Source organism: Ctenocephalides felis, unplaced genomic scaffold, assembly GCF_003426905.1.
Source record: "Ctenocephalides felis isolate EL2017-DRISC unplaced genomic scaffold, ASM342690v1 CF-g0.4_SCAFFOLD_00845, whole genome shotgun sequence".
Lineage (NCBI taxonomy): Eukaryota > Metazoa > Arthropoda > Insecta > Siphonaptera > Pulicidae > Ctenocephalides > Ctenocephalides felis.
The window spans coordinates 15,183,493-15,205,762 of NW_020536999.1; the positions used below are offsets into that span (position 1 = coordinate 15,183,493).

The 22,270-nt window shown below is 27.8% G+C and overlaps 1 protein-coding gene across 1 annotated transcript in view; it reads left to right on the plus strand.

Moving 5' to 3' along the window:
• LOC113378804 (cytochrome P450 306a1) overlaps window positions 1-22,270 on the plus strand; it is a 73,531-nt gene that overhangs the window by 46,200 nt on the left and 5,061 nt on the right. Inside the window, exons 2-8 of the mRNA XM_026619407.1 lie at window positions 8,397-8,620; window positions 8,768-8,913; window positions 16,764-16,899; window positions 17,058-17,231; window positions 17,304-17,598; window positions 17,656-17,919; window positions 19,736-19,910. Coding sequence (XP_026475192.1) covers window positions 8,397-8,620; window positions 8,768-8,913; window positions 16,764-16,899; window positions 17,058-17,231; window positions 17,304-17,598; window positions 17,656-17,919; window positions 19,736-19,910 — 1,414 coding nt within the window. The remainder of the gene's footprint in view (window positions 1-8,396; window positions 8,621-8,767; window positions 8,914-16,763; window positions 16,900-17,057; window positions 17,232-17,303; window positions 17,599-17,655; window positions 17,920-19,735; window positions 19,911-22,270) is intronic.

Below are 22,270 nucleotides of genomic sequence, written 5' to 3' on the forward strand. Positions count from 1 at the left end.
CGATAACGGAAAATGTTATGTGATATATTTGTTGAATAAAAAAACACCGAATGCATTTTTATTTCATACCTTATAGAGCACATGTATTTATAAAAGATATTTTTAAATTAATAAATATTTTTCTGTGCGAACAATTCGAGATAATAGTAATAATAGAATTTATTTGTTTATTTTGGACTTGAAAATGCAATGAGTAAAATATAATATTTTATTGACAAATTTTTATCAATTCTATGGGAAAATATTGCAAATTTTAATAGAAACAAATAACAAAAAAATAATAACATTTTTTTTGTTAAAAAAATGTTCAAGATATTTTGCCGTTGTATATCTTAAATAAAATACTAAAAAAATATATAAATTTTATTTTGTTTATTAACATGAAATATATAATGATTTATATTATTGTGCACAACGCTCATAGTAAATATAACAATTTGAAACATATTTATAAATTTGCCCATTATTAACTAAGAAATAAATTCATAATTTAATTAAAATAAATATTACATTCTTGATTACAAAATACAGTTAAATCTAAAACAGTTGAAATAATTTAAGGAAAATAAAAAAATTAAAATTAGCCTTGTTTATTAAAAGACATTGTTTATTTTATTTAAATAATATTTAGGGAGTTTTATAATAATACCAATTTTAATAACATTTAATTAAAATAAATCTTTAATAAAAATACCTTTGATTACCAAAGCATACTCTATTGCATTTGTATGAAAAAAAAATTATAACATTTATTTAAAATATATCTTTGATAAAAAAATTATTTTTTACAAAAAATCAATAAAAATATTTAATAATTAATAATAACATACTCTATTGCATTTATATTTAAAAAAATGCATTTTGGTAAAAGTTTAGAAAAAGAAAAGATTGCATTTTTTGGTAGAGTACTTGGAATTAAATTTTTTTATATAATATATATTATATTTTTGAAAAATACAATCGCAACAAATCGAAAACTGTTTTGGCATACCTTAAGAAAAATAAATGTGTGTTTGTGTGTGTGTATGTTTGTATGTATGTATGTATGTATGTACGGAAACAAATTTTTATCGGGTATTTTAAGAGCAGGGATTAACCGCTTTGATTGATTCAAAAAACATTTAATTTTTATTTTTCGGAAGACGTGCTGATTAGTTTTTGGCAAAAGCAAGATTTTTTTAAAATTCAGTTTTTGAGAACGGAGCTTCAGATTTTAATGATTTAAAAACCGTTTGACTTGAATTGGCGGAATAAAAAATGATTAAATTTTTAGGATTGCACTTCCATTGGTTTAGGAGATATTAGACAAAATGCAAAAAAATGCCAATTGTCAGTCAAAAATGATCATTAGACATCAAATTATCAGATATTTTATAGATTTTTTAATAACCAGTATAAATGGACAAAATGTGAAAAAAATGTCAATTGGTGGTCAAAAATGAACATTAGGCATGAAATTATCAGATATTTTAGAGATTTTTTTAACAACAAGTATTAATTTTGTTGACATTATTTGTTTTGTTTTGTTTCCTAATTCTTCGACATTTTTGATCGCCTGGTTCAGCAGTCTTGAATGGTTTTCAAGATTTTCAAAACACTTCAGTATTATCAAAAAAGTCGATTTTGTCAAAAATTCCAAAAAAATCAAGATTTTTAGAAAAAACCACGAAAACTACAATATCATTGGAAATATTGTTCCAGAAATTTGCCCTAAGTCAAAAATTTTAAGAAGTACGAAGATTTTTAGAAAAAAAGCGAAAGATGCAATTTCATTAAAAATCTGATCTTAAGTTTAATAAAAATAAATTAAGTATTCAAAAATTTTAAATTACAGTACCGGATGTTTCAGCAATTTTTCGTCTTATTTCAATTTATTACCTTTTTTGGTATAAAATTAAAATGTGAAACAGCCTTTACGATTTAGTATTCTCCGATCGTACATCTCTATAACCGTTCAGCTCTTGCGAGCACAGAGTACTTACCGCGATCCGTGTTGTTAAAATCCAAATAAAACATTAATTACTGTGATAAAAACTATTAAAATCGATGCTCTAATTAATTACGAGTTAATGTGAAGTGTGTGTCTGTTAGTTTCGTTATAAAAATGGTAAGTTTTCATTCAGAAAATGCTTAGAATTGAGTTTTTTAGTTAGATTTCGATGCGCGAGGTACACGAGCGTGGACTAAACATTCAAGGTTATGCGGTGCGGAAGGTACGGCGGTGAGATTGTGTTGGTAACACGAGGGAATCATCATGTAGGCAAAGGTTTTTTGATTGAGTCGACTATTTTGATCAATCAAATATACCTACTATCGAGTTTTTTTGAATTCCTGAAGTAGAAGTTTTTTTTTCGAAAGAAAATCCGATTTTATGATGTATGTAGTTTATGTAATTTTATGTTTTCTCGACGTTTTAAGTCATTCTGAATCGAATGGGAACAAATTTAGAACTAGTGTGTGTGTGCAGTGCGGTCCTTAGCGCACGCCTTAGGGGGCGCCAACACGAGATTCGGATAATAAAAAATAGTAGTCTGTCCGAAGACAGGTCCATGGTGTGAGAACCACCTCAATACATGATTCCCTTGCCCTTCGTGGCCTATCATTCCCATTACTATTTGGAGATTCGGATATGAAGTTTATAATACAGCTTTTCCAATATCACTTAAGAATCTTTGGAAAATGCTTTTAAAATACTTTTTTTTTATTAAAACAACAATGTGATGTACGATGTGAAAGTAAAGATGAATACATACAATTCGTTCCTTACGATAACAATTAGGAGAAGTTTACGATGCACATTTACTTTATTCTAAGTATCTTAAAAATGATTTAAAACTAGTTGGTATTGGTATTTAGCCTTGAGGCAAGTTACATGAACTTCCCGATATGTGTGAATAATCGAATTGATCAATAAAAAATTAATTAATTCATGAGTGATTAAAAGGTATTAAATAAAGGTATTCCGAGTGGACTTATTACACATGATTAAAAACGAACGAACACGTTAAATCGGAGTATTTTCTAAAAGCAAATTTTCAAAAATCAATAATTTTTATAATTCACCCAGTTTTCGTAGGACGTTAATGGTTCAGTATGTTCATTAAGACCAAGTAATCTATCGTTATATCAAGTAAATCGTCTAATTTTAATTTTAATAAACGTCAAAAAAACTACTCATTTTTTAAACTTTGATGAATTTTTAAAATTAAACTAATTGTCGTAAGGCCGTATTTATAATAATAATAAACTTAAATTACTTACTTGAATTCCTGAAGTAGAAGTTTTTATTTCCGAAAGAAAATCCGATTTTATGTATTTATGTAGTTTATCTAATTTATTATTTTCTCGAAGTTTCAAGTCATTTTGAATCGAACAAAACCAATTTCCGGAAAAGTATGTGTGTTCAGGGTCTTTCCTACATTGAATGCAATGCCTGCGAAAAATGCGGGCGCACGCCTTAGGGGGCGCCAACAAGAGATTCGCATAATAAAAAATAGTAGTCTGTCCGAAGACAGAACCACCTCAATACATGATTTCCTTGCCCTTTGCGGACCATCTATCATATCATATATATATTTTTTATGCATTTTCTACTAATCTTTGAGAAATGCTTTTAAAACACATTAAAAAATTTCTTTAAGACAACATTCTGATGTACGATTTGAAAGTAAAGATGAATACTATGAATAAAAAAATTCTGTTTAATTTTTTTTATAATTAATTAAGTAAAATTAAGCGTTTGTGGCAAGCAGTTATAAAGTTTGTTCATAATTATTGCTAATTTTTGTAAAATTGAAAATGAAAGTTTGAAATTTTAAGCCGTCTTTGGAATTTGGCATTCGGCAGTTTTCTTTCAATGTGTTGTTTTATATAAGTATTCTTGTTGTAAATATCATTTTCGTTGTAGTTGTAATTTTATTATCACGTTTCTAAAAACCAGGAAAATCCAGGACAAAAGATCTAAATCCGGGACAAATACTGCTTTTAGAGATACCCGGAAAACTCCGGGACTGTCCCGGCCAAATCGTGATAACAACGTAAATTTTTGTCCAAGTTTCATCCTACAATCTTGAACCGGTTTTAAAAATTCAAAATCTATTTGAAAGATATTGGCTGGGAATTACGTTGATTAGTTTCTGGTAAAAGTCGGTCTGGCCGTTTCTTTGTAATTAAATACTGAACAAATTTTTTGGTCGATTTTGATGATCATACCAAATATAATAAAATTTTTCGGCCCAACGACAAGTGGTTTAATTTTGAACATTTATCAAGGTTTGTGTCAAAAGTCGCTTTTATGATGTGATGAGTCAAAATTTGAATTTCGTCGACGTTTTCTCAAAAACGACTGAACTGATTTCACAAATTCAAAACCCAATGGATTACCCTCGATAAAGAAGAACCTCTTTCTTTGGAATTAGCAAAAAGATGCTTTTTTGCAACCTTTTTTGCAAAAATCTTTGCTATTGCAAGATATGGATTTGTGCATTGTTCACAGAAATTATTTAATAATTATCTAAATAATATTTGTGTCTCTTAACGAGCAGTCTACAAAATCTCTCAAGTTATCCGAAAAATGTTACCAATAATTTGATGATGATTAAATGATTAAATATTATCAAAGTGTACACACATGATGTAAAAAACCGTGCCATTTTCTGGTAGCAGATGCTTTTACGAAATGACTAATTAAGTTTTACAAAAAAAATGTTTTGGAGTTTGTAATGAAATTTAACATGGCAAAAAAATTTATGTACTAAACGGTCTTACGAAAATTGGTTGAATTGTATAAGTTCATTAAAATTTGTTCACTATAATAAATAATTAAAAATTTGAACTATAATTAATTCAATTACAGATATTATAAATATGTTTGTGAGATATTAATTGGAAATAGCAAGGTTTATTCAATGAAAACAACATTTTTATTTGCGTAATAAAAACTTTATTTAAATAGCTAAATCTCAATTTCGCTTGATAAAGTAATGTGCAAAAACACATATAGGAAAGTTCATGCAATTTGATTAAGCCAAAGATGCCTAGTTGTTAATATTAATCACAATTAATATAGATATCTGAAGAAGTAAAATAACGACACAACAAAAAAATTATGATAAAGAAAAATTATCACAGAAAAATTATTACTTTGGGTGATGGATCATTTTAATTGCAATTTCTAATATCTATAACAGTTTATTTCTCATTTTTGATAGAATTGCAAGCACATTATATTGAATCTATAATTTTTCTACAGAATTTGCTTAAAATGTGATGTCTTTTCAAAAAGCAGGTTATCTGTAATATTTAAGAGAATCTTCTATTAATCAGCAACAAAAATAACTGCTTATTCGTGCAAAAATATATTGAAATCGTATAAAACTGTCACGCAAGCAACAATTTAGAAAAAATATATGAAACTTGACCTAACCTAACCGAAATATGTGTGGTATGTTCCAATATCCTAAATATATCAATATATACACATATAATTTAATTATACATATACACACATATTTATACAAATGTATAAATTTATATTTATGGACGTCACTTTCGTAACGGATTTCGCAAGCTTATGTAATTTTATTTAACTTAAACAAAAATTTAAATTTTTGCTTATTGCTACCATTTAATCCGGTTATTGGCGATTTTTTTTTTAATTTATTGAGTAACCAATTTGATGAAGCATATGTTGTACTTTGATTATAGAAGCATTTTTAAACCAAGGTCGAAATAAATTGTTACTTAATAGAAATATTTTTGCAAACATAATTTTTTAACCACGTAGGCTTTTATTTCTTGTTTTCCAAAATTTACCAACTTTCTTCTCTAAGAATGAATAAAAATCTAAAGATGTATTCTATCAATTAAAAATAAAACTATTTTCGAAAATGCATTTTTATAGTAATCACAAAAAATCAAAAATGAAAACCTTTGCATATCTTTACGTTTAAAAGGTTCCTGAACATTTTGGTATACCTTAGAAAAAATGGATGTATGTGTGTGTGCGTGTGTGTATGTATGTGCGGATACAATTGTTCGTCCACATTTTCGGGCGCACGGATCAACCGATTTGGATGATTCAAAAAACATTCGATTCCTTTTGGTAAGGAGATGTGCCGATTAGTTTTTGGCAAAGGCAGGTCCAGCCGTTTCGGAGATACGCGGCAAGAAGTTAAAAATTTATCAAAGTTTGAAAAAAATATTATAGTCAAAATCTGTGTCAAGAGTTGCTTTTGTTATGTGATGTTAAATATTATAAATTAATTAAAATTTAAAATATTAAGCTACAATTTTAGGGCATATAAGCACGTGTCTGTGCAGTATAAATAATATAATTGCAGTTAATTTAGATGTGTTTGAAAAAATTCTATTCGAAATCGCAATGTTTGGGTTTAATTGAAAGCAATATCTTTATTTTTGAGATAAACAGTTGAAAATTTTATCTAAACATCTAAATTTAAATTTAAGTCAGTTTTTACACTTCAGGAAGTTCATGCAACATGCCTAAGGTCAAATGCCACTTTCAACTAGTTTAGAAAATGTCTACGAAAACTCAAAATCGACTCAGATACATACACACATATACCTTTTCCAGTCACATTTTATTCAAAATGACTTGAAACTTCGAAAAAACGTCAGGAAATTATTAATAAGTGTGTGTATATTATTGTAGATCAAAGTTATTAAAAAATATTAATTATAAATTAAATGTTGAAAAACAAATTCGGCGTGAGTAAACTGAAACTTGTTAAGCTTTGATTATTCATTGATTAAGCATTGATTTTTTTAGCTGTTTTAAAAGTATTGGCCTGTATATCATATTAAAAAATATTTTTTAAAGACTATTATTTATTATATATTCAATTATTACATTTAAAAGCTAAAAATTCATCTCGTCAGCAAATGAATAAAAAAATCCCGTCATCAATCGTCATCGTTTCGATAAAGGTCATCTATTTTACCTAAATGCTTAATGAGCTGTGACTTACACAATAGCACTTGCATTAAGAACTGTATCGATATCATATTTATATTTAAAATAATGATGTAATAATATTATATTGAACAAATATTTTTGCATCAGCAAATTGTTAAGAATGTTTTACGAATTGCCAAAATTAAATTTGATTCTGCGAAAAAAAGATGTCAACGATTTACTAAGCATGAAATTTGATAACTTTATAATAGAATGTTATTATGTAAGCTTATATTAAATTTTTAATGATTGATACAAATATGCTGTCTGTAACTACAAATTAACTAGTTGTCTATGGCATCGTGCCTTTAGGCAAATTGTTGGAACTTTCCGTACCGTAATGAAATATTCGAGAGATATTAAATGTTTTTAAATAGATTTTTATAAGTACTGTAACTTATATAAGTTTACAGAAAAGTAAATAACCAAAACTAATCTATCGAATTTAAAATGACGGACATTGTCTAATATTTATAAGAATTATATAAACTGAATTGCAAAGTGAAAATTATTTTGTTAAAGTCTACTAGTGAGCTTTAGAACTTTAGCTGGAATTAAAATTAAAATCCGATTTTTTTTCGATATTAAAAAAACATTTTTTTATTTTTTTCTTTAAGCAATTGTTATATCAACACAAGCAGAAAGTTAAAAAAAACAATTTTACAAGAAACAAATTAAATTAATAGTTATTCAAATTCTGATGATGTACATTTCTAACAAAATATACCAGATCAAGATTATTTACAGTGTTATCTCTGTAAAAAATATACGCATAAAATTTATATTTTGCATTGTTGAGTAATGTAGCTATTAGTTTGTAAAATCCCTTCAAGATTAAAATAAAACATTGGTCCTGTTTGCCACCTTGCCGTCCCAATTTACCATTGCTTATGGAACAAATTTTCGAAAAAAAAAACATTTCTACAGTGATGAATTAGCTGAGAGTTTTACCGAACATAGTCAGATAATTGTTTGTTGGATGTGTTATTTGTTGTGATATAATTGATTTGGTTTTTACGTTATAATTGCCCAAAATCAAATTGGACCTTTTTGCCCTTTATTGGGCATAAAGGTAATAAGGTAGGGCACCTTATTTGTGAAATATACAATATAAGAAACATATACTATCTATAAAAAATTTAACTTGTCTCTAATTATTACAGTAGCTATATTTATAGTTTGATTTTGCAATACTATTATGAGTTGTTTTAGAATCTTAATGTATTTATCAATACTAGAGGTTAATTTTATTTTTTAAAAAAATTTCCTATTTGAAATCAAAGTAGATTCGGAATAAAATTGGTTTGTTTGCATATTTCTGCACTGTAAGGGTACAGAAATACCTGTATTAAGCTTGACTGTATTTTTATAATAATAATGCTATAATAAAAATCTTACCCTTGTCTTTTCTTATTTCCAGTATTACGTATCGGCAGCTCAATATTTCTGGCTGGTGAAACAACCACATTTAATACTCTTCTTTTTGGTCGTTATAATATCATTTATTCTCTATGTTAAATTTGCTCCTGACAAACCTGAAGGAACAATTGATCCGCCAGGACCGAAAGGATATCCTATAATAGGAAACTTACTGGAATTGGACCCCAAGACGCCGCATTTGTCATTGGCGGCGATGGCGAAAAAGTAAGAAAAATAGGGATAAAAGTTAATTTAATATTTTTTTGTTTTTTTATCTTGCATGTTAAAATAGAAATGGGAATAAAACTTAATTTTCTATTATTTAGTTTATTATCTTACATGTTTCTTTAATGTTATTTTTTACTTTTTTAGATATGGACCAATATTTTCTTTGAAATTAGGCTCCGTGTACACAGTGGTTTTCAGTAGTGAAAAATTAATAAGGCAAATCTTAGGACAGCAAGTTATCACTGGAAGGGCTCCTCTATATGTTACACATGGAATTATGGAAGGAAAAGGTAGGATTTTAAATATTTGTATTCATAAATTAGAAACTTGTTGGGTATGGCATCGTGCCTCAAGGCAAATTGCTCGAACTTCCCGTACCGTAACGAAATGTTCGAGGAAAATTAAATGTTTTCAATTAGATTATTATAAATACTATACTTTCATTATTATTATTTTATAGACAATATAAGAGCTTGTGAATTGGACGACGACGTTTATATATGTTTACAGAAAAGTAAATAAACTAAATCGGATTTAAAATGAAGGACATTTTCTAATATTTATAAGAATTATATAAAATGAATTGCAAAGTTAAAATTATTTATTTAAAGCATATAAGTCAGCTTTAGAACTTCAGCCAAAATTAAAATTAAAATCCGAATTATTTCTATATTCAATAAAATGTTGTTTGAAAATTAAAAAAAAAATGAAACAGTAAAATGAATTGAAATGAAACAGTAAAATTCTACAAAAGCAATCATTTTTTTAAGCAGAAAGTTTTTGAATCATTCAAATCAAATTCTCAGTTTTTAGGATTTATTATATTTGTATTGATAAATTATGAACTAGTCGGGTATGGCATCGTGCCTTAAAGCAAACTTCTTATTTTTGCAAGCAGAAAGTTTTTTGAATCTTTCAAATCGGATGCTTAGTTCTCTCAAAAACTGCAATTTTTTGCACATTTAGCTCAGTATCTCCGAAACGGCTAGACCTGCCTTTACGAAAACCTAATCACCACTTTTCCCTATTATGACAAAAAGAATGTTTTTGGATTATTAAAATTGGATGTTCCATTTTCTCAAAAACTCGATTTCCATTTTCTGCTATCTTTGCTGCGTATCTCCGAAACGGCTAGACCTACCTTAGCCAAAACCTAATCGGCACATCTTCCTATCAATAGGAATCGAATGTTTTTTGAAACTTTCAAATCGGTTGATTCGTGTGCCTGAAAGTGTGTGTAGTGTATCCATTTTTTCTAAGGTATGCCAAAATGCTCAGAAATCTTCAAAACGCAAAGAAATGTAAAAATTTTCAAGTTCTATTTTTGGACTATCACAATAACTTACCCTACAAGAAGTTAATAATCTATTTGTAATTTACAAATTTGTCTCTTTACCAATATACAGATGCATACACACCTAAATTTTACAATTGATGTCAAACGATTCAATAGGATTTGAAACGTCGAAAAAACATAAAATTATCAAATCGGATTTTCTGGCGAAAACGCAAACTTCTCCTCCGTAATTTACAAAAAGAAGTTCATCCAACACTGTACCTTTATTGGATATATGATGTTAGGTATAATTATGTCCTATATATCCGCGGATTATCATATCTAAAATGAGTAATCCACAAAGAATTTGATAAATCATTTATATCGTCCGGTAGACGGACTGACCTGTTCACTATCGAACGAATTGTGAATTGTGAATTGTGAACGACTCGACTCCGGCTCGGCCATATATTTTACCTGTCGCCAGAGTTTGCGCCGGCGAGACATTCTGGTCAAGAGTTGAATGCCTTGCAGACGTATCCAACATCTGGACCAATAATAAGACCGAATATCACATATATCAGGGGTTCTCAATCTAATAATTGATAGAATTTAGGTGGTATATATGGAATATTAAGTATGTAAATATGTGTTCTTGCAATTCTTGGTTTCGGTTTTGATCCCAACTTATGTATCAAGCAGTATGATAACAAGTTTTTAGTTGAGGCCATACTTATATATCATCGTAAGTGTAGTCTCTAAACATAACTGCAAGATATATATAGGAGATATAGGATGATGGTTAACCCATGGGTTACCTCTTGTAATTTATTTGGTGAAGTTATCAACAAGCAGTTGTGATTGCTGTTGAAACAAATTCTATCCTTAAAAACCTACTTTTTGTCACTTCTTATTTATATTTGGACTTGTTTTAATTTTAACTTTTCTCAGCTAATGATTGGATTATTTAATTTTGGGTCAATTAACACCTGTATGAATGTGAAAAATTCTAGTTCCTAGGATGATAAAGACATCATAGTTCCCCAAGCGTTTTCTCTTTTAATTCTTTTAGAAATAGTCGAAATAAAATACAAATTTGTGGTGTATGGCATCGTGCCTCAAGGCAAGTTGCTGGAACTTTTCGTAACGTTATGAAATGATCGAGAAATATTGAATGTTTTCAAATAGATTATTATAAATACTGTAACATTGTGTAATATTTATAAGAATTATATAAACTGAATTACAAACTTAAAATCATTTATTTCAAGTATATAAGAGAGCTTTCGAACTTAAGCCGGAATTAAAATAACAATTTGGATTATTTTCTATATACAAAAAAAAAAAAATTGAAAAAAAATTGAAATAATTTTATTTTCAAAAGCAATTGTTTTGCCTACACAAGTACAATGTTTTTTGCATCATTCAAATCGGACACTCCGTTTTCTCAGAATCTCGATTTCTATTTTCTGCACTCTTTGCTTCGTATCTTCGTAACGGCTGAACCTGCATTTTCAAAAAACTAATCAGCACATCTTACTATCAATAGGAATTGATAGGGGATTGCTTTTTGAATTTTTCAAATCGGTTCATCCATACGCCCGAAATCGTCGACGAAAAATTGTCTTCACACATACACATACACATCCATTTTTTCTGAGGTATGCCAAAATGTTCAGAAATCTCTGAAACGTGAAGATAAGCAACTACAACTTACCATAGGGGAAGTTAAAAATATGTAAAAAAAACAATAAGAAACATGTAATATAAGAAAAATATAATTAGATACAAAATTAATCATAAAACATATATAAAAATAAATCTTAAAATTGATAAAAGTGTTAAAATATTATTTACTTATGTGGCAAATTTAGCCTTAACTAATATTGAAAAACTATTTTAATTAATTTTTTTGTATTTGTGGACTTGAATATTTTTAATTATAAATGTGCAATATATTTTAGAAAACACTTTACTTTTTAATAATAAGATCAATTTGTACTTATTAGTACTAATATTTCTATTCAGATTTTTTAAAACGTCTTTTGTTGTTTTGTTTTTGAAAAAAAGATTTTTTTTATTTCAATTTTTTTTCCAAAAAAAATTTTATTTGTATATCGAAAACAATTCAGATTTTAATTTTGTTTCTGGCTAAAGTTCTGAAGCTCACTTATATACTTTAAATAAATAATTCAATTTATTTTTAACTCTTTAATTCAGTTTATATTATTCTTATAAATAATAGACAATGTTACTATATTTATAATAATCTACGGGATATTACAGCAATTTGCCTTAAGGCGCGATGCCATACACCACTAGTTATTTTGTAATTAACGCCTGGTAAAAAATCTGAAATACAAATATATTTGGTTCCGAAAGATAAAAAATGAATAGCATAATATTTATATTTTTTTGCATTTACATGGATTTTTTATTCATAGAAAATTTATTTTTTGTTGCATGTATATATATATATATATATATATAATTTATAATAATTTGCGTTTATCAAAAATATGAAAAAAATGCATTAACAGGCAACACGTGCCAACTAAAATCTAAATTAGATGCAAATGTTAATCGAATGCAAGTTTTTTATATTTTATTATTTTAAAAGTGCAACAAACTTCGAAATTTTTGACATTTCAATCAAGGTTAGATATTCAAAAGTCAGATGCATAAAAAATTTATGGTTTCCGAGTTTAAGAGGAACGTATCAGAGAGAAAATGATAATTATCAAAAAATTATTTATACAGGACCTAAAGGCAAGAAAATATATAATATATATAATTATTCAAAAAATTGTTTGTACAGAACTAATTATGAGGAAAATATATAAATTACTCATACAGTAAACAATACAAGGTATCCCAGATCTCAACGTGATAATAGTGACCTGACTGTCTTGAAAGAAATTAGAAAAAAATGATCTTACGTTGTTTGGAAATAGTGAGCTTTTAAGTGCATACTACACCTTTGGTAAAATCGTGACCATTTTTCGTTTGTTTTGGTTAATTATGTTTATTTGAACTTAAGATTTGTAATCTTTAATCAGAATTCTAGGACTACAGTCAAAAGTAATGGCACAAAGGCCAAAGTTTTTAAGAATTTGTTGTACTATGAATTTAGATTTTCTAAGAATCGATTGAATTTGAGAGGCCCTTCTTTAAAAAAATGCATTTAAGTGTGCTGGCATCAAAAGTTGGCACATTTATTCAGGAGAAAAATCGAGTAAAAAATAAATAATAAATAAAATTTAATCAAATATAATCCTGACAAAGTTATATAATTATATCAAATAAATAATGAATAAAGTTTAATCAAATATAATCCTGACAAAGTTATATAATTATATCAAATAATAAATCTTCAATCAAAATATAAAATCAACCGGCCCTTACCAGCTCACCATATATCTATTTATTCTATCAACACGTTTCCTGCATTTATTTAATTCATTACCATTTTTATCGTCCTGATGATGATGCATTTTGATTTTAATTCGCCTATAAATCTGCACGCTGAATAGTTTTCTGCAAAAAATCTCTAATGCGCCTCATCTGTTATTTTTGCCTCAATAAAATCCAATGTCATACGAGATGATTATTTGCGATTGATTTCTGCAAAAAATGCAGTTTTTCAAATGGCAAACTGGTCAAGCTCATAAATAGTTCAGTGCCATGACGCAAGATTGAGAATGATCCAGACTCTTTCCAAGGACTGGCGAAAGTGGAAAATTTTGACAAGAGTAATAATAATAGACCCAAATGCATTTTTATTATGAAACTACTTAAACTAGAATTTTAGTTGACTTTTCCAATTTCGGTATCAAACGATGCCTTGAAATGTTAAGGGGCACAACTAGTGTAACCGCCTAAAAAAAGGTGATTTTTGGGAATTTATATTAAAAAAATTACTTTATCAATCATTTCAAAATTTTAGGAATATATTTATACATGTTTTAAGAATACATAGTAAAATTTTTGAAAAAAAAAATTAAATATTTTTTAAGTTATCGTCGATCTCCAACGGCACGACAAAAAAGGCCCTTCACTGCTGCAGTGATTTCGGCCTTCTACATGGATGAAATTTAAAACAAAAATTCTCGTTAAACTAGATAATATTGTCTGTAAAATGAAATACGATAAAGAAAAAAATCCAAAATTGACAAAATGACGGCGTTTTTTAAAAATAAGTTGAATTTTACCCAAAATTTTGGTCGTTTTGTACTGCCAAAATTCGATTTATGATCCGATCAAAAAATCGATAGTTCATTTTACGGAGAACTATATATAGAACATGTAAAAAAAATTTGGTAGTGATCGGGTCATTTGTTTTTGAGTAATAGCTGCAGCAAATTCGGAAAATGCTGTTTCGAGAAAAACGCGTTTAAAGATTAAATGATCGTTGATACCATATGCTATATATATATATACTCTTTAAATGGCTGTAACTCAAAAACTATTTAAGATATCGATTTAAAATTTTGGTATATTATTTTTAGAGGTATAGCCTATAGAAATATGGAAAAATTGAAAATTCGATTTTATAAAAATTTCACACTAGTTGTGCCCCTTAAGAAAACATAAACTTGGAAAATTGCATTTTTTATCTTCTTCGGAAAGTTAATTCAGTTAAAATGAGTTTAAGATTTTGCTATTGTGGAGGACGTGTTTAGGATATGCATGCTAGTACGGTACTTCTAGGATACTTGTTCTAAATTTTTTATCATTGTTTTTTTCCATATAAGTTGAACTATCCATTTTCAAATGTCAATGTTAAACAAAAAATCGAAGCGCCAATCGATTCCACATAATGCGTTTAGTGCACTTTTGGACATTGACGCCATGTCTGGAAATAAAAAACATAAAGAACTAGAAATTTGCATACAGGTTAAATTAGCACAAAAAAATCCCGGATTTGGTTGATTTAATTTATTGATTTGACATATCAGGAAATCATTGCTGAAGTAGTAAAAAATGATGATGACTATATTTATGCATCAGTATTCAAAGAAATAAAATACTTTCAAAATTGTACCCAAAATTATTAAATATAGTTTAATTTCTTTAATTAAATGAAGAATTCACAAGTTTTTCGCATTTGCATGTTTTTTGAATTTTATAAACATTTATGAAACATTTAAACAAGTTTAAACAAATTTAAACATTTCATTCTTTTCAGTTTATGTTTTAAATGGTTTGTGATATACATTTTGAAAATATAGTTCAAATATATGGTTAAAATGAAAATAGCTTTTGCTCGGCATTGCTGTATCAAATTACAAGTATTTCATCAGTATTGTTTAAATCTTATATATAAAAATGGATCGCAAATTGTGTTGGTAAGAGTATAACTTAATAACGCCTGGACAAATTTGGCCAATTTTTTTTTAAATGTTCGTTGAAGTCCAAGGATGTTTCTTACGGCGAGAAAAAAAATGAATAATTTCCGGAAAAAACCTAAAAACAGCCTTTTCTTTTGCATATACAAACCTTTTCTAACTAAAACGTAGAATCAATTTGAGCTTTAGAACTATTATATAAAGTTCATATTAAATTACAAGCACTCGCTGTATACTCTTCCTAAACTATTATTCGGATTTTGATAAATCTTTCTGTAGTTTGTTAAGGAAATTTTCTAGGATGTAAGTGGTTATAAAGTAAACTGGGATGTATGCGCAATATTGTAGAAATCTGTAATATAAAATAAATGGAAAAAATTGAAAAAAACGACATTTAATTGTTTGCATTGACAGCAAATGAAAACTATCATCTGCCAAAAATTTCAATTTACTCATGAGCCTAGACAGTATTAGAATATGTATAATAAATTCATGATTGTCAATAGGAAAAATGAAACGTCTACATTATTATTGCCAAAAACAGCTGAGATGTGCCAGAAATTAAAATAATATAAAATACAGTATATGTATGGCAGATTGAGTGATATACATATAAGCAGAATATGACAAATTAATTCACTTAATATGAAATTAAATATTAATTAGTCAGCAATTATTATTTTTAGGTAAACGGTAAATATTAGTATTGTATTAAAAAAATGTAGACATGGGTACAAAACAACGTCTGTTGGGTCATCTAGTTATAATAATAAAATTATATCAAATATGGATCAATGGTTTTATTGTTGTTGATTTATCTTTAGGTTTCCACTACGACTTTCATTTACCCTTTTCTTTACTTTTAGCAACTTGTTCTGTTTTTTGCATCTTTTCTTTTTGAGAAAAATATTTTCCAAAAATATGCATCAATACTGTAGATTTTCTTTTGCGTATGTTAATTGTATCAGTTTATCTTGGTACTAAAATTTTTCCTACCAAGACCAATATGGTCTAATCTTTGATGGCAAAAAAGGTTTTTTGTAGAATGAAGCAATTTGGTTGCTGACTTAATTTATAAAATTTGTAGTGTGGGGAAAAATGCAATAATCTACATCATAATGATAAAAGAAAGAAGCAATACATGCCACGAAAAATTACCACGTTACCCAATCAAATATTTAAAAGATTTAAGCGAGAAATCTCCTACTCGAAGATTGAAAAAAAAAATGGCCATATGATCTTAAATAAAATATCAAAAAATTAAAAGGAAGAGATAGCTCATAGGAGATAATCTTTTTAAATGCATTTACATCAGCATATTGTCTTAAGAAATTATATTATTTTGATCCATAGGTCAATATTTGTGTTGTCTCCTAAAGAGCAACGTTGTTAAGTAGAAGGTACATCACAACTTCAACTGTTGACTCTAATTGAACTGTTAATAATAAATTAAAAGAATAAATGTTCAAGAAAAACAACAGAAAAATATATTATCATGAAAATATCATAATTTCAGGTATAATATGTTCACAAGGTGAACTATGGTACGAGCACAGACGTTTTCTTTTATCATGGCTTAAAGCTACTGGCAGAATGTTTTTTGGACCTGAAAAAAACAATTTGGAGACCCATACAAAAATGTATGGCCCATTGTGTTAAGGTACTTGAACCAAAAACATCTTCCATTGACAACTTATTTAGTGCGAGTTGTCAAAGACAATAATAGAAAATTGATAAATAGCTAAGATGTTTATTTTTATGGTTTGTGTTTTTTATAAGGCAATGAAAGAAGCAAGTGAAGATGGTGAAGATATAAATGTCTCCAGTGCAATCATTATGCCTTAGGTGACATCATGAATCAACTGGTTTTTGGAGTAAGTTGGCCGGAAGATCATCCTACCTGGAAATATCTGGTGCACTTGCAGGAGGAAGGGATTAAACACATGGGAGTCTGCGGTCCTGTTAATTTTATACCCATTTTGAGGTAAATAAGATTTATAAATAAATTTCCTGCTGACTTATACATCTATTTTTTTTTGTTCCATTTCTTTCGTAGATTTTTACCATCCAATTTCAAGACCTTGCGTTTTCTCCTAGATGGCAAAAGGAAAACTCACCAAATCTACGACACAATTATTAATAATCACAGACTCAAAATGGATGTCAGGTCTCGTCAACCTTGCGACCTTAAAACCGCAGATTTCAAAGTTATCCATGATCCAGCTTTCGAAAAAATTGTAGAAAAATTAAAAAACAAGGAACTGCTCAATGCTTCTGATAATGAATACTTGAGCGCTGATTGTGTTTTGGATTATTATCTGTACGAAGAAGTTCGGAGACAAGATGAGGAGGTAGTAAAAGAATATTTCTTTATACCTAATTATATTATTAAAATTTTATTTTTTCAGTTTTCCGATGAGAGTCAATTAAGACACGCCCTGGCTGATATGTGGGGAGCTGGTGTAGATACCACGGCGGCAACTTTAAGATGGCTTCTGGTATTTCTGGCAGTTCATCAAGATTGCCAAGAAAAGGCAAGAAAGGATCTACCAAAAGACAGACCAATTTGTGCCAAAGATAGAACACAGGCTACTTATCTTCAAGCTTGCATTCTGGAAACACAGAGGATGAGGAGCGTTGTGCCACTAGGAATTCCACACGGAGCAATGGAGGTAATTGATGATTTTTATGCAATTTTGCATAGTGATATATTTCATTGACTAAACGAAATTACTAAAATATTATAGTCCTGCTAAAAATGGTCCGGAAAAAATAATTCTATTTCCAAATCATTGTTTTTGTACAATGAGTTAATATATTTCCAGAAACACTTGGGGAATGCGTTTATGAGTAATTCAGTATCTACGATAAAATTTTTAAATTTTCTATCATTTTATTTAGAGTTTACATAAAATGCAACGTTGAATAAATCACTTTACTGAATCTCATAAAAGCAAATGTGAAGAAATTTATGTAATGATTTTATGTATTTATGTAATTTCAAGAACTTATACCACGTGCTTTATTTTTACTATTTCTCAGTCTACAAAAGTACTTCCTTATTTTAAAATGTGCATTTAAATTTGTAGTTTTTTCAATGAATTTGTAAAACAGCGTTTCAATTTCGGTAATGGAATTTTGCATTTTGCTGAATGCAGCCGGAAACACGTGGAATTAAATGATGGTCATAGTGATGCACTTTATGCAAATTTAGGTTTTTTTTGAATAAAATACTGAGTCGGACGTAACATCATAATTCAGATAAAAATAATGTTATTTTAATTTAGGATAAAAATGGAAATTTTAAGAATTTATTTTTTGTACTTTGTTATGGATTGTATGGATTTTACTATCATGGGAAGTTACATAGGATATAGCAATTGTGAATAAAATGATAATTTTTGCATATCTTTACGTTTCAAAGTTTTCTGAACATTTTGACATACCTCAGAAAAAATGGATGCGCGCGTGTGTGTGTGTTCGGATATAAATTTTTGTCGCCGATTTTGGGAACACGGAACAACCAATTTAAATAATTGAAAAAACATTGGATTCGTACTGATTAGTTTTTGGCAAAGGCAAGTCTAGTCCTTTCGAAGATACAGGGTTTTTGAGAGAACGGAGCGTCCGATTTGAATGATTTGAAGATCATAAAAAACTGATTAAATTTTTCGGAAGGCATGTCTGGTGGTTTCGAGATCCAAAGTAAAAAACTTAAAAAAAGCTCTTTGATGGTCAAAAATGACCATTAGACCTATGGGCATCAAATTATCAGATATTTTATAGAGGTTTTAATAACACATAAGTACATTTTTTTACATTTTTATGGGTTCCGTACCAATGGTTTTCCTTTCGACAGCGGCCCAGCGCTTACGCGCTTCGATATTTCGTCTCTAAAACAGATTACGTAACGCAAGCGCGTGTAAGAAAAATTTTGAAAAAAAATTAAATATAAAAAATCATATGTTTTTAAGATGTCAATTTTTTTCAAAAATTTCAATATTCCTAAAAATCAATTTTTTTCAAGTTTTTGAAGAATTTTAAAGCTTTTTAAAGAATATTAATTTTTGGCACAGGAAATTCTTGGAATTTGCCTTAAGGTATGATGCCCTGCACCATTAGTTAACTTACCGTAGGGTAAGTTATAGTAATCGCAAAAAAATAGAAAATGAAAATTTTTATATATCTTTACGTTTCAGAGGTTTCTGAACATTTCGGCATGCCTTAGAAAAAGTGGATGTATGTGTGTGTGTGCGCCAATACAAATTTTCGTCGATGATTTCAAGAACACCGATCAACCGATTTGAATAATTCAAAAAACATTCGATTCGTATTGATGAGGAGATGTGCTGATTAGTTTTTGGTGAAGAAAAGTTTATTTTTCAATCTCAAAATAATCACTTTTGCATCTATTTGGATAACCCATATCAATGTAGAAAAATATTTATTTCGTCAATTTTGTTAATTATGTTTATTTCTTTTTTTCAGGATACTTTAATATCAGACTATTACATTCCAAAAGGAACTATGGTAATTCCTTTCCAATGGGCCCTACACATGGATCCTGATCTATGGCCGGAACCGGAAAAATTTAAACCGGAACGATATTTAGATGAAAATAATCAAATTAAATTACCTGGAAACTTGCTACCATTCCAAGCTGGTGAGTAGAAAATAAATTCTAAAAAATATTTTTGTTTATGGAAGTTTCGACACTTATTTATTTTTCCACTAAAATTTTATAACTGAAATTTGATTAATTGTATGCAATTATTTCAACAAACAACAATATTTTTGCCGATGTGCATTCAAAGGAAATAAAATCTTAAATTTCCACCGTAGGAGTATCTAATCTCGTTTGTTTTGATGTTAAATTGACAATAATTATTGTAATGAATCATAATATGTTTCGAGACGGATGTGTTGATTAATTATTTATTTACTAATTATATGTAATTCATATTAATTTCGTTTATCTGCTTTTTCCGATATCTCAAATGCCATTCACATCGGAATTGCATGGAGAAATGATGCAAGGTCGACTCATTATTTGAATAAAAAAAATTGAAGTCAAATTATTATTGGGAATTAAAGTTCCCAAAAAATTTTAGGTGCGAGAAGTTCTAGCAATTTGCCCTAAAGCACGATGTCACTTATAACTAGCTATTTTTCATTACAATTACATAATTTATTTTTTACTAACGCACTTTTCAAATAGAAATATTCCATTCATGTATATAAATTTTCATTAAATTTAATTTCCATAACAGCATGGGGGTCATATCTAATGGAAAATTTCTTACTCATAAACCTGCGACTTGCAACAAAATGCATTTCCTTCATAAATATTTGCGAAATTCACCATTATTATCTTTGTGGGATTTTTCCAACCGCAAATAAATTTTTATTTGTGAATCATATCTATTTATAAATAGACATATATGGAACAAATATTTATAACTAGTTGTATGTGGCACTTTGCTTTAAGGCAAGTTTCATTAACTTCTCTAGACAATTAATAAGAAATTAATTGATGAGTTTTTTTTTATAAGAATATATTTATTTGAAGGCGTTTTTAGAAACAAAATATTCAAAATTCCAAAACTTGGTGCACAGAAAATATTCTGTAAATCAAATCTCTATTTCAAACTCTGCATATCCATTTTAAAAACAATTGTGCTAATTTATTAATAGATTCACATATTTTTGAACCTCATTTTGTTTTTTTTCTTTATTATCATTATTACCGTCAATAACTGATATTAATCATAATTCTCCATGAAAAATTCAGCAATTTATGTAATTTAGTGGAAAAGATATTTATATGTTGAAGAAGGTTAATTTCTTAAGTATTTAAATTTTATATAAATTATTCTTAATTGAATTAGCAGTCTCTATAAATCAAAATTTTAGAAAACCAACTTTTTTATTTTTTCAAGTTATTTTTTTTAATTACTTAGATCATAAATTTTCAGAACGCTCTTCAATTTAACCCTTCAACCCTTGTTACACTTTTAATAATACTTAAATATTTGAATAGCATTTGCTGTTCTAGATTAACAAAATAAAAAAAATTAATAAAAACCAAAATATTCAATATTTTAAAGATACCACACAAAATTTCCTTCATTTCTTGCCTTAAAAAAAAACTTAAAATTTAGCAACTTAATTTTACTTGGTTACTTTATTTTTTACTTAGTTGTGCCTTAGTAACAAGAACTGATAGAAAGCTGCAACTTTTTATTATACTAATATTAAACAATTACATAGATAACATTAAATTAAAACGATAAACTTTTTACGCAAATCAACATTTGTTAAAATTCCACTCGTAGTGATTTATTACAAACGCATTCTTTGTAAATTGTGACGTGAATTAAAAGATTCTGTGAAATTATCAAATTAATAAAGTTTTATAATCGAAATATGGGATAACCGGGGAATATGTGATGGTTTTATAAAGATAAATATTATTCAAGTCTAAATATTATTGTTCAATTTTAATTATTATTTTATATCGCAATGGAGATGAGTTAAATCTGGTGTCGAAACCTCTGCAAATTTATTAAAAAGATCCCTTTGAAACTCATGAGAAATTTTGTTGATTTTGTATTAATATTTTATAAACTAGTATTTCATTAAAATATATAATATCTAACTTAATTCAATTTTCATAAAGGTTTAACAACGCATTTTTTTTACCGAAGCTGGAATCCAATTGAGAGTCGAATTCCAATTACAATCCAATAAGAATCCAATTGGAATTCAATAAGAGCAGTTCTTGTATATATACTAGGGTTCAAATTGAAAGATTATAATAAGAAACGTTGATGATTCTGGATTAATTTTATTAATCTTAGCTGGTGATTTAAATTAGAACAATTTATTTAACTTGCACTTAAAAGATTTAAAACTTTAAGACATGAATATGTTACATAACTGATGCTAGAGTAAATTATAAACTCTGTATATTTTACTTTAAGATTCAGTATATATTGTTCATATTCAAAACAGAAAATAACA